This window comes from Pseudophryne corroboree, chromosome 8 (genome assembly GCF_028390025.1).
Source record: "Pseudophryne corroboree isolate aPseCor3 chromosome 8, aPseCor3.hap2, whole genome shotgun sequence".
NCBI lineage: Eukaryota > Metazoa > Chordata > Amphibia > Anura > Myobatrachidae > Pseudophryne > Pseudophryne corroboree.
Genome location: NC_086451.1, coordinates 434455866 through 434469664, shown reverse-complemented (window position 1 = coordinate 434469664; position 13799 = coordinate 434455866). Strand labels below are relative to the sequence as shown.

At 48.3% G+C, this 13799-nt stretch overlaps 1 protein-coding gene across 1 annotated transcript in view; it reads right to left on the bottom strand.

The window, feature by feature from the left end:
* Positions 1-13799, bottom strand: part of GNL1 (G protein nucleolar 1 (putative)) — a 43471-nt gene that overhangs the window by 4543 nt on the left and 25129 nt on the right. The window contains 4 exon segments of the mRNA XM_063938016.1: positions 12277-12315; positions 12318-12410; positions 12413-12482; positions 12651-12731. Coding sequence (XP_063794086.1) covers positions 12277-12315; positions 12318-12410; positions 12413-12482; positions 12651-12731 — 283 coding nt within the window.

Below are 13799 nucleotides of genomic sequence, written 5' to 3'. Positions count from 1 at the left end.
GGCAGTAGAAATGGAGGTGAGGTATGATGGCCAGAGATCAGGGCAGTAAACATGGAGATGAGGTGAGAGGAGCAGGTATCCGGACTCCAGGTCGACAATAAAAAGGTCGACACACCTTAGGTCGACGCCAATTGGTCGACATGGTCAAAGGGTCGACACACCTTAGGTCAACATGGCCAAAAGGTCGACATGGAAAAAGGTCGACATGAGTTTTTCACGATTTTTTTTCTTTTTTGGAACCTTTTCATACTTAACGATCCACGTGGACTACGATTGGAATGGTAATCTATGCCGAGCGAAGCGGTAGCGGAGCGAAGCGAGCCATGCGAGGGAACGCGGTGCACTAATTGGGGTTCCCAGTCACTCTACGAAGAAAACTACACCAAAAAAACATAAAAAAAAACTCATGTCGACCTTGTTCCTGTCGACCCTTTGTCCATGTCGACCTAAGGTGAATCGACCAATTGGCGTCGACCTAAGGTGTGTCGACCTTTTTGCCAGACCCAGAGGAGCAGATATTAGGGCAGTACACAAAGATGAGAAGAGATGGCTAGAGATCAGGGCAGTAGACATGGAGATGAGGGAAGAGGAGCAGATATTAGGGCAGTAGACATGGAGAGGAGGCTAGATGGCCAGAGATCAGGGCAGTAAACATGGAGATGAGGTGAGAGGAGCAGATATTAGGGCAGTAGACATGGAGAGGAGGCGAGATGGCCAGAGATCAGGGCAGTAGACTTGGAGATGAGCAGATATTAGGGCAGTAGACATGGAGAGGAGGCGAGATGGCCAGAGATTAGGGCAGTACACATGAAGATTAGGAGAGGTGGCCAGAAAATAGGATTTTGAATACCTACCGGTAAATCCTTTTCTATGAGTCCATAGAGGATGTTGGGCCGCTCAAAGAACCATGGGGTAAAGACGGGATCCGCAGGAGACGTGGGCACTTTAAGACTTTCAAAAGGGGCGTGACCTGGCTCCTCCCTCTATATCCCCCACCAGACTCAGTTTGGAACTGTGCCCGGCGAGACGGCCATTTCGAGGAAAGGATTTAACAACAAAGGTGAGCACAACACCAGCTCACGCCATAAGCATGCCGTACAACATGGCAGATAACTGAACACATGTCAACGGACATGAACAAGATTCAGCAAGAAGCTGAAAAAACCATAACACCAACTGTGTTTAACCAGAACTACACTGCAGATACAGTAAGCACTGGGACGGGCACCCAACATCCTCTACGGACTCATAGAAATAGGGATTTTTGTTTACTTACCGTAAAATCTCTCTCTCTGATTCCATCTGGGGGACGCTGCGCAGTTACTTGTGGGTTAGAGGTGTGTGGTTGTGGAGTTTGGCACAGAACTATTAAGAACTGACCCCTCCCCCCTCTAACCCCTCCCATCTCCTTCCTGCCCAGCCAGCACCTCAGTTAACGTTTAGCCAAGCCAAAGGAGATAGACCGAAAAAAATTTACTGGTTAAACCAGACAACCATATGGGAGGGATCGCAGCGTCCCCCAGATGGAATCAGAGAAAGAGATTTTACGGTAAGTAAACAAAAATCCCTATTTCTCTTTCATCCATCTGGGGGACGCTGCGCAGTTACTTGTGGGATTTCCCAAAGCAAGCTAATGAGAGGAGGGAGAAGTAGACGGCATAGCCGTCTGTAAAATTTGACGCCCAACAGAGGCAGTTTCCAAATTGAAAATATGAAAAAAACGGTAAACCCTTTTTGAACCGTATGCACAGGCGACCAAGTCGCCGCCCTACATAGCTGCTCAATAGATGCATTCCCGCGAGCAGCCCAAGAAGCTCCAACTCGAATGAGCTGGAATCGATTCAGAAATTGAAATATCAGAAAACTGTTTTTATGGCGAAATCACCCAACGAGCAACTGTGCTCTTGGAAGCCGGCCAATCTCGTTTGGGCGCATCAATTAAAAACTAACAATGCAGCCGTACGACCGACAGGATTTGGACAAGATAAATAAATCCGTAAGGCCCTGAGCATATCTAAGAGAGCCAAATGGGAATCCTCCCCGGAAGGAGAAGGAGTAAACGACAATGTCCTAATTTAGATGAAACGCTGACACAACTTTCGTAAGGAAGGAAGGTTTTTGTTCGCAGAATCACCCGGCTATCATGAAATCTCAACAAGGGTGGTCTGCAAGAAAGAGCTGTCCATGCAGACACTCGCCCTGCGGAGGCAATTGTCAATAGGAAGACAACTTTTGAACGTTAGATACCGCAATTTTACAGATTCCAAATAGCTCAAATGGAGAATACTGAAGAGCCGTAAAGACTAAGTTACAGTCCCAAGGGGGAACCAGAGGAACAAAAGGTGGCTGAATCCGAAGAACTCCCTGAAGGAACGTCTGAACTTCTGGAAAGATAGCCAGTCTCTTTTGAAAGAAAGAACCGATAAGTCAGAAACTTGACCCTTCAGTGAAGAAGTCTCAGACCCTTATTGAGACCCTCCTGAAGGAAGTATAAACCGACGAGGAATACGAAACAAATCCGGTGTTAAACCACGCTTTTGACACCAATCAATGTAAATACGCTATACTCGGTGGTATACTCTAGAAGTCACCGTTTTTTGTTTTTTTTAGCCTGAGACATCGTCTACACAACAAGACGAGAAAAAAACCCTTTTCCCTTAAAAGGTTGGGTTCAAGAACCAAATCGTCAAAGCCAGCCGACCCAATCTGGGCGGTGACCTGGTCCTTGAATCAGAAGATCCGGACACAGAGGGAGTCGGAATGGTTCCTTGACGACCATATTGTGACGCAGAATGTACCACTGTCAGCGTGGCCAAGCTGAGGCTACCCAAATGATTGGGAGACCTTCTTACTGAATGCGTTTAAGCAGACGTGGAATCAGTGGAAATGGTGGAAACACATATCCCAGTTGAAAGTGCCACGGTGCTGTCAGTGCATCGGTTAGAATTGCTTGAGGGTCCTGAGCACGCGACCCGTAGAGAGGAAGATTATTATTGAGACGAGACGCCATCAGATCTACATCGGGCAACCCCCACCGGGCTACTAGAGTCAGAAACACCTCCTGGTGAAACTCCCACTCTCCCGGATGCATCGTGTGACGGCTTAAGAAATCCGCTTCCCAGTTCTCGATTTCTGGAATATGAATCGCGAATATGGCCAGGAACCAATGTTCCGCCCATGTGAGAGTCTGAGCGACTTCTTTCATTGCGGATCAGCTTCGAGTACCTACTTCCTTGTTTATGTAAGCAACTGCTGAGGCGCTGTCAGACTGAATCCGCACTGGATGACCTTGAACCATGGTTTGAATCCGAAGTAGTGCATACCGGATTGTCCGTAACTCCAAGATGCTGATCTGCAACTTTAACTCTTGACTGGTCCAGAGTCCCTGAAAGTGATGAGTCTGAAACACCGCCCCCCAACCTCTGAGGCCGGTGTTTGTGGTGACCATCACCCAAGACCAAATTGTGAACGGAACTACTTTGGTCAAATTGTATCTGTGAAACCCCCAGCGAAGCGACTGACGAGTCTGTACAGACACGCGGACCAACAGTAATTCAAGATGAGGCCCTGTCCGAGTCCAACAGTTGAGAATCTGAGTCTGAAAAGGGTCGAGTCTGAAACGTGGCATATGGAACTGCCTTGAAGGTTGCCACCATCTTGTCTCACTTGCATGCAACGGAGAACCAAAACCACCGGTAAATGTAGCCGTGTTCGAATTCTGGACTGTATGTCCTGAATCTTGTCCTGAGGAAGAACCACTTTTCTGGTTGTTGGTGTCGAATAAAAGTCCCAGAAACATCATCTTCCGGGAAGGAAGCAAAGATGACTTCAGACAATAAATTATTCATCCGAATGACCGCAGAGACTCCATAGCGAGACGCAAGTTCTGATGAAGAATCCACCCTGCCTTGATCAACAGATTACCCAAATACAGAATAATGTTGATTCCCTGCCTGAAACTGAAAATGTCAAGGCCGACCGCGAATCTCAGAAGAGATTGATGACCCGTCCAAATAGAAACAAGCAGATAGGCGTCTTACGTCCAATTAGGCCAAATATCCCCGTTTCCTTGGCGACAATAACCGAGAGGATGGATTCCATTTTGAACTTTTGGGTTGAAATGAACCCTCCAGTTTGTCCACGAGTAAAATCCCGACCTCTCTGCCGAGCGGGACCTAGAAGAATTACTTCATTTCGTAAGCAAAATGGCTGTTGCATGATGAAGAGCTCGACGTCCGAAGGAACCATTTGAAAGAGGTGTGATGAACACCCGATATGGGACTGGGTCCTCGTTTCGATAGGAACCACCCTTCTTTGAACTGTAGTAACCGAGTCTCAACCGTCACTGACTCCTCCGAGGATCGTGAACCGTCATGCAGTAGGTTTGTTGGCAGGTTTACGTCTACCTCTGAATGCCTCCCTTCGTGGGTATCCCCTGTATATGAAAGTACCGGAACCTTGTAGAATTCGGTTTCGGAGGAGCAACTGGAAGAAAGGGGTTCCTTCTGTAGAATGTGAGATAATCTTCTTTGATTCCGACCTAAAGAGTACTCACCTTCAAATGGTACCGCCGACAAGGTCTGTTTGGGGTCAAAATCGGCCTTCCAAACCCGAGACCAAAGAGACCGTCTTGTTGTCACGGTCAAGGCAGAAATACGGAATTGTAGTGCAGCAGGATCAACCAAGGCCTCACCCACATAAGTAAGAACCTTCTGAAATCTGTTCTGTTAATTGAATGGCTTCCGATGGATCGTCAGACTACCTTCCAGAGATGACCTGTGCTAGTCAGTCATCCGCGGCCTTGAGGACCCAAGCGCCAGCTAAAAGTGGTTGAAGAGAAACACCTGATAAAGAAAACAGATTTAGGCATTGCTTCCATCTGATCTTTCAACGTCACAGACTGTACAGAAGGAATAACCGTAGTTCCTGCTAAATTTGAAATGGGAACGTCTACCTTTTGGCCTGTTTCCCAAAATCTGATATCCTCTCTGTAAAAGGATATAGAAATTTTTTATGCCGTAGGGGATTGGAAACGAGAATCCGGTTTAAGTCAGGCTCCTTTAAAATATCCCTGTTATTAAGGTGACGGATGGAGTCTATCAGCAATCTAACAGCTGAGCTAGTAGAAAAGTCATCTTCCCAGACCGAAATCTCGCCCCACTCTGGGTCTACTTCCCCTTTTTATAAAAACTACACCTGAACATTGTTCTAGGTGCATGGAGACAGCACATGCGCTGTGTCAATCAGAACCCCCCAGAAAGTTATAGCGGCAACGGCTATGGCCGTTTTGTAGCAGAAGAACTGCCGGCAGAGTTTACAAACTTGTTTTGGGATTGAATTAAATTAGCAAGACATCTGCCCATATTTTAAGCCCACACCAGATGTCTCTGATCCAAGCAGACATAGACTGATCCGCGGAAACTCCCTGTTGGATCACCACAGATGCACCAGAGCATGAAGCACAGAGGGTATCAGCATCCGCATTACCCTTAGCTAGCCTTGACTCACATTGAAAGCAGAAAAATAACCACCGAGGATGTCTTTCCTCTTTGTAGATCCTTCTGACGTATTGACATAATTAAACTTTATTTAATTTATTTATTTATTTTCTTTAAACAAGTGCACTACAACGAACTATAAGCTCAGTAGAGTAATTTGTGCAAAAATTAAATCTGTTAACTCTCATTACAAGTGTAGAGTAACACTATGCCCCCAAAGTATACTTGCTGTTAGGTGTGTGCTGCACAGCGCCCCTTGTACTGTCTCCTTAGAAGATGGCGTCCGGTGCTTTGCAGACGCTGGCCGGGAGGGCGTGCAAGGCAGTGCAGGGCGGAAATCCGTCCTTTTGAAGTAAGCGCCGCGTCCCCCTGCTATAGCCGGAAGCCTGCGTCTCCTGCTCACTGCTACATCCAGCGGCTCCCCAGCGGCTCTGATCGGGCAGTGGCACCCGCACACCGCTATATACAGCGGCTGTGTTCGGGTAGCGGCTTTGTTCGGGCAGCTGCTCCCACGCACCGCTACATACAGCGGCTCTGTGCGGGCAGCCTCTAGCGATCCCCCGGAGAGTGACTCACCACGCTCTTCCCCTTTCCTTCTGCCCAGACTTTGTGAACCAGCAGTTACAGCCAGTGACAGTCTACTTATAGCTAGGGAAGGAGCACTGGCCCTCTAGTCTATAGAATGTCTGGTCAAAACCCAGTGGAATATGGTACTGCACTCCAACGCTCACCTCCGGAGAGAGAGCGGAGGGGGAGGAGGGGGGGGGGGGGGGGGGGGGGGGAAGAGGCACACAAGTATAAATACAAATATTCTATATTATATTCTACATTATATAGGGAAGGATAGACCAATACTGTCAGAGACAGATTGTGTCTATCCTGTACCTCCTCACTGCCGACTTCTTAGGAACAGGAATCCAGCCCCAGTGACCGAAGTGTGGTGGCTTTCAGCGGCAGAACAGAGTGGGAATCTCTAGCTAACCCCACTCTAGTAGCACCTGTCACCTGTATACAGGGACTAGGCACTCCAAGTGATAAAATAATAAAATACCTAACTAAAATCTTCATGAGAGAAAAATCTGTGTCTGTACTCCACAGGCACAAAACTAAAACTGAGGTGCTGGCTGGGCAGGAAGGAGATGGGAGGGGTTAGAGGGGGGAGGGGTCAGTTCTTAATAGTTCTGTGCCAAACTCCACAACCACACACCTCTAACCCACAAGTAACTGCGCAGCGTCCCCCAGATGGATGAAAGAGAAAAGGATTTACCGGTAGGTATTCAAAATCCTATTTTCTATTTCGTCCTAGAGGATGTTGGGCCGCTCAAAGAACCATGGGGATAATACCAAAGCTCTAAAAACGGGCGGGAGAGTGCGGATGACTCTGCAGCACCGATAGACCAAAACTAAGGTCTTCATCGGCCAAGGTATCAAACTTGTAAAACTTAGCAAATGTGTTTGACCCCGACCAAGTAGCAGCTCGGCAAAGTTGCAATGCCGAGACACCCCGGGCAGCCGCCCAGGAGGAGCCCACCTTCCTAGTGGAATGGGCATTCGACGATTTCGGTAACGGCAAGCCTGCCGCGGAATGAGCCTGCTGAATTGTTTGACAAATCCAGCGTGCAATGGTCTGCTTGGAAGCAGGACATCCAATCTTATTGGGAGCGTATAAAATAAACAGAGACTCTGTTTTCCGCAATGGAGCCGTTCTGGCTACATAGATTTTCAAGGCTCTGACCACATCCAGAGACTTATCCGAAGCCAAAGCGCCAGTAGCCACTGGCACCACAATAGGTTGGTTAATATGAAAAGAGGAAACCACCTTTGGCAGAAATTGTTGCCGAGTTCTTAACTCAGCACGATCTTCATGGAAGATCAAATAAGGGCTCTTGTGAGACAAGGCCGCCAACTCTAACACCCGCCTAGCGGATGCCAATGCCAATAAAATGACAACCTTCCAAGTGAGGAATTTCAACTCCACTTTACGTAAAGGTTCAAACCAATGTGACTGAAGGAATGATAACACCACGTTAAGGTCCCAAGGTGCCACAGGGGGCACAAAAGGAGGTTGGATATGCAACACCCCTTTCACAAAGGTCTGCACCTCAGGAAGTGAGGCCAGTTGTTTCTGAAAGAAAATGGACAAAGCAGAAATCTGTACTTTAATGGAGCCCAATTTCAGGCCCTCATCCACACCATTTTGTAGAAAATGGAGAAAATGGCCAAGGTCAAATTTCTCCACACAAGCTTTCTTGGACTCGCACCAGGAAATATATTTCCTCCAAATACGGTGATAGTGCTTCGACGTCACACCCTTCCTGGCCAGGATAAGAGTAGGTATGACTTCACTGGGAATACCCTTTTGGGCTAAAATCTGGCGTTCAACCGCCATGCCGTCAAACGTAGCCGCTGTAAGTCTTGATAGACGAACGGCCCCTGCCGCAGCAGGTCCTCGCGCAGAGGAAGAGGCCAGGGATCGTCGACCAGTAACGGCAGAAGATCAGGGTACCAAGTTCTCCTTGGCCAGTCTGGGACCACAAGGATCGCTGGACTGCTTGTCCTTTTTAGAAGCCTCAGCACCTTTGGGATGAGAGGAACCGGAGGGAACACATACACTGAGGGGAACACCCAGGGTGTTATCAGTGCATCCACCGCGTCCGCCTGAGGGTCCCTGGACCAAGAGCAATACCTTGGAAGTTTCTTGTTGAGGCGAGACGCCATCATGTCTATATGGGGAACCCCCCATCGCTTTGTCAGCAGCGTTAAGACCTCCGGATGGAGGCTCCACTCTCCTGGATTTAGGTTGTGTCTGCTGAGGAAGTCCGCTTCCCAGTTGTCCACTCCCGGAATGAATATTGCCGACAGAGCACTTGTATGCCTCTCCGCCCAGCGAAGAATCTTTGTGGCTTCTGCCATTGCCGCTCTGCTTCTTGTGCCGCCTTGGCGGTTTATGTAAGCTACTGCCGTGACATTGTCCGATTGAATCAGAACCGGCAGGTCTCGAAGAAGATGTTCTGCTTGTAGAAGGCAGTTGTAAATGGCCCTCAGTTCCAGAACGTTGATGTGAATATGAGTTTCTGGACTTGACCATCTTCCCTGGAAGGTCACTCCCAGAGTGACTGCCCCCCAACCTCGGAGACTTGCATCCGAGGTCACTAAGATCAGTCCTGGATCCCGAACAGACGTCCTGCAAGGAGGTCAGAGCTGTTGAGCCACCACAGGAGGGAGACCCTGGTGTTGGAGATAGAATTATCTTCCGGGGCATATGCAGGTGGGATCCGGACCACTTGTCCAACAGATCCCCCTGACACACTCTGGCATGGAACCTCCCGAATTGGAGGGCCTCGTATGCCGCCACCATCTTTCCCAGCGATTGAATGCATTGAAGAATGGAAACCGTTTTCGGTTTCAATAAGAGTTTTACCAAACTCTGAATTTCCAGAGCTTTCTCCACAGGGAGAAAAACCTTCAGCTGGACCGTGTCCAGAATCATGCCCAAAAACGCCAAACGGGTTGTCGGGATCAACTGTGACTTTTGTAAGTTCAAGAGCCAGCCGTGCTGTTGCAGAACTGACATGGACAGTGCAATGTCCTGTAACAACTTGTCTTTGGACTTCGCCTTTATCAGGAGATCGTCCAAGTACGGGATAATTGTAACTCCTTGCCTGCGCAGGAGAACCATCATTTCTACCATTACTTTGGTAAAAATCCTCGGAGCCGTGGACAGACCAAACGGCAACGTCTGAAACTGGTAGTGCGTATCCTGGATAGCAAACCTCAGGAATCTTTGGTGAGGAGGATAAATGGGGACATGAAGGTAAGCGTCCTTTATGTCCAAAGAGACCATGAACTCTCCTTCCTCCAGACTGGAGATCACCGCTCTGAGAGACTCCATCTTGAATTTGAAATTATCTAGGAATAAGTTGAGAGATTTCAGGTTGAGAATAGGTCTCACCGAGCCGTCCGGCTTCGGCACCACGAACAGGCTTGAATAAAAGCCCTGCCCCTGCTGATCTAGGGGTACCGGGACCACAACCTGATTTAGACACAATTTTTGTACTGCACCGCAGACTAGTTCTCTTTCTTGCAGCGAAGCTGGCAAGGCTGATTTGAAAAACCGGCGAGGGGGCACGTCTTAAAACTCCAGTGTGTACCCCTGGGATACAATCTTCAACACCCAAGGGTCTAGACCCGAGCGAACCCAGACCTGACTGAAAAACCTGAGACGTGCCCCCACCTGAGCGGGTCCCTGTAATGGGGACCCGGCGTCATGCGGTGGGTTTAGGAGGAGCCGGGGAGGACCTCTGCTCCTGGACACCCGAGGAGGCGGGTGCCCTTTTTCCTCTACCTCTGGTAGCCAGAAAGAAGTTGCCTCGGCCCCTTCTATACTTGTTGGGCCGAAAGGAATGCATTCCGAAAAGTTCTCCCCCTTTGAAGGGAAGGGATTCCATATTCCTTTTGGAATCAGCGTCAGCATTCCACTGATGAGTCCAAAGCGCACGTCTAGCCGCAATGGACATAGCATTCGCCTTAGCACTAAGGAGGCCAGCGTCACGTACAGCCTCTTTCAAGTATGCAGCTGCATCTCTCATATAACCCAGCGTCCCCTGGATGGAATCCCTATCTAGATTCTCCCAATCAGAAGATAAAGTGTCTGCCCACTTTTCAATTGCACTACTGACCCACGCGGACGCAATAAGAGGCCTGAGCAACGTCCCTGTAGTAGTGAAAATAGCCTTCAGGGTAGCCTCCTGCTTACGGTCCGCCGGCTCCTTAAGAGTCGTCGACTGAGCTGCAGGGAGGGCTACCTGTTTTGACAAACGCGCCAGGGCTTTTTGTCTACAGTGGTGGGATTCTCCCACGGGTCCCTATCCGACTCGGGAAAAGGGTATGCCACGTTGATTCTTTTAGGAATCTGAAACTTTTTATTAGGGTTATTTCTAATGCTATCAAAGAGAGCGTTCAGTTCAAAACAAGGAGGAAAAGTAACAGAGCGCTTTTTGCTCCTTGTAAATCAGGACCCTGGTTTCAGGTGTAATAGGGTCCTCATTAATATTCAAGATATCTTTAACAGCTACAATCATATACTGAATACTCTTAGCCAATCTTGGATCTAATCTGGAATCAGCATAATCGACATCGGCATCAGAGTCCGTGTCGGTACCCGTGGACAAGTAATTGGTCAAAACTACGTTTGTGTGACCCTGCAGGGTCTTGCACTGTAATAAAGCGTCCTCTACTGTTCTCTTCCACACCTGGGATTGAGACGCAGACTCAAACTTTTGATTTAATGATGTGACACTAGCATGCAAAGCATTCAAAGTATTTAACCAATCTGCAGTCGGCGGTGCCGACATGGCCACTCCCAAAACATTTGGTGTCCCCAACAAATCAGCCTGCGACATGTCGACACCTGAGAAACAGCACACACACCAAGCAGTGAGGGAACACAAAGGGAAATAGCCAGCTCACACCCAGCGCCAAATAAGCAGGTCTGTGAACACCAAAGATGTCCCAGAGCTGTCTGCGCTTGTTTTACATAAATAAATATGCCCCCTCTATGTCTTTTAGCCTCCTGGTACTTGCTGCGGAGAGGAAGGACCTGAGACTTCAGTTTGTGGAGGAGGAAATGGCGCCAGTGAGCAGTGAGGAAGAAGCTCCGCCCCCAACATGGCGCGCTTCTTCCCGCTTTTATTATTTAATTATATGCCGGCGGGGGGATAGCGGGCAGTGCCAGGGCACTGTAGGGATTATGCCAGCCTTATATATGAGGTAATATATGCTCCCAAGGGCGCCCCCCCCAGCGGTGTGTACTCAGCTGGAGGCATGGCGCGCACTGTGCATAGCCGTTGTGCGGTACCTCTACAATGCCGTCTTGAAAGATGAAGAGAAGTCGTCTTTCTTCTTATACTCACCTGTCTTCTGACTTCTGGCTTGAAGAGGGGGGACGGCAAGCTGTGGGAGGGAGCATCCAGGAGAGCCCGGCGTTCGTCTCCCTCAGGAGCTGAAGGCATCCTGTCAGCAGCAGCAGAGCCTGGTACTCATCAGAAAGTGGGTCTAGACTGCTCTCCCCTCTTGCCCACGAAGCAGGGAGTCTGTAGCCAGCAGATCTCCCCAAAATAAAAAACCTAACATTAAGTCTTTCAGAGAAACTCTAGGAGCTCCTCCTAGTGCCCTGTGTCTCGTCCGGGCACATTTCTAAAACGGAGTCTGGTGGGGGATATAGAGGGAGGAGCCAGGTCACACCCCTTTTGAAAGTCTTAAAGCTGCCCATGTCTCCTGCAGATCCCGTCTATACCCCATGGTTCTTTGAGCGGCCCAACATCCTCCAGGACGAAATAGAAATTAGGACAGTAGATCTGGATATGAAGTGAGATGGCTAGAGTTTAGGGCAGTAGAAATGGAGGTGAGGTATGATGGCTAGATATCAGGGCAGTACACATGGAGATGAGGTGAGAGGAGTAGATATTAGGGCAGTAGACATGGAGAGGAGGCGAGATGGCCAGAGATCAGGGCAGTAAACATGGAGATGAGGTGAGGAGCAGGTATTAGGGCAGTAGACATGGAGAGGAGGCGAGATGGCCAGAGATTAGGGCAGTACACATGGAGATGAGGAGAGATGGCCAGAAATTAGGGCAGTAGATCTGGATATGAGGTGAGATGGCTAGAGTTTTGAGCAGTAGAAATGGAGGTGAGGTATGATGACCAGAGATTATTGCAGTAGTTATGGAGGTGGCAAGAGTAGCCAATGAGACCGTCCCATCCACATGTCCAGCAATACCTGCGGAGGGGTCCTGTTCCTCATTGGGGTCTCTGGGGTAGAGGTGAAGCAGACCACATGGACCTGTGGGAACCTGGTCTGAAAATAATGTTTCCAAGCTACTACCAGCGATGGGGGAGCCAGGTCAATCTTATGAGAACAAGGATCAGCGACCGTCCCAATTCTTGAGTGACATAGTCATAAAGAGCAGGCGAGAAATGAAGCACCTAGAATAGATAGCAATTGTTACTACATTATCATGTACTTATACAAATTATTAAAAAGGTTTCTGAAGAATTTAAAATCTACAAGAAAAAAATAAATAAAGAAAAAAAGTTGGAGAATTTCTCTTGAATGGCCACAAAGCAGACACTGCTCCTTGTACACAGACAGACACAACACTGACCGGTGCGGATGTCGGTTATGAGCAGGACAATGTCAGACATCTCCAGAACTCTCCACAGCTGGCGCCAAGTCTGTAACGGAGAGAAAAGCAACCAGAGGAAATAATAAATATACAGAAAAGAATTTTCCCAAAAACAAAGACGACCATTAAGCTGTAACTAGATATTTTTTTTAAGTCGAAAGTACGTTTCCATCTGAGGGTTGAGGCATTTGTTATTTTTAAGTCCACAAACACAACCTAAACAATGGTCAATCATAAAACAGGATTCCTGTACTTATTGTCATAACCCCTTCGGCTCTAGTTTATTGGACAATGCTCACGTCTCCAAGGGATGGACTATAAGGAATAATGGTACACCACTTCTGATCCTGTAAGGCCATAAGCCTAACTACATCCTGGAAAGTAAAGGCCCATACACATTAGACGATGTCGCTCTGTGAGCGACATCGTCTAACGTTTCCTCCTCCCGGGCCGGCCGGTCGGCGGCCGCCTGTACGCACTGAGCGATATGACTGCTCATATCGCTCAGTGACGTCACGCCCCCGCCAGCCCTGCATGAAGGTCGTGGACGACAGTCCACATCCTTCATGCATGCCCTACCGACAGCGACGATCGTTGCCGACCCGCGGGGCCGCGCATCGGTCGTCGCTGGCGGCATACACACTTAACGATAAAATGAGCGACGTCGCTCAAGTAGGGGGAAAATGAGCGACGTCGCTCATTTTATCGTTAAGTGTGTATGGACCTTTACTTCTTACCAGAGGTAAAAAACAAACAAAATCCCCCATAGAAAAACAAAAACACACACACACACACACACACACACACACACACACACACAAAACGCCCCCCCCCCCCCCCCCAAACAATTAAGAGAATAAACAATAATTAAACCGCAAAATAAATTGTAGCGTAACCTGCTAATCACAGGAGAAAAACCCAAAGTGGACAGCGCATCCAGGAAACTAGTTTTTGATTACCACTGAGATAGAGAAGTATTCTCTGATCTTTATTTCACCATTTCTTCCTCTTCCATCTCATTTATTATTTTTATCGCCTTTGACTAGTTTTTGCACTTTCCTGTGTTTGTGCTCTGTATGAATAACTTGTGCCTTTACTTTGTATTACATCTTATAAG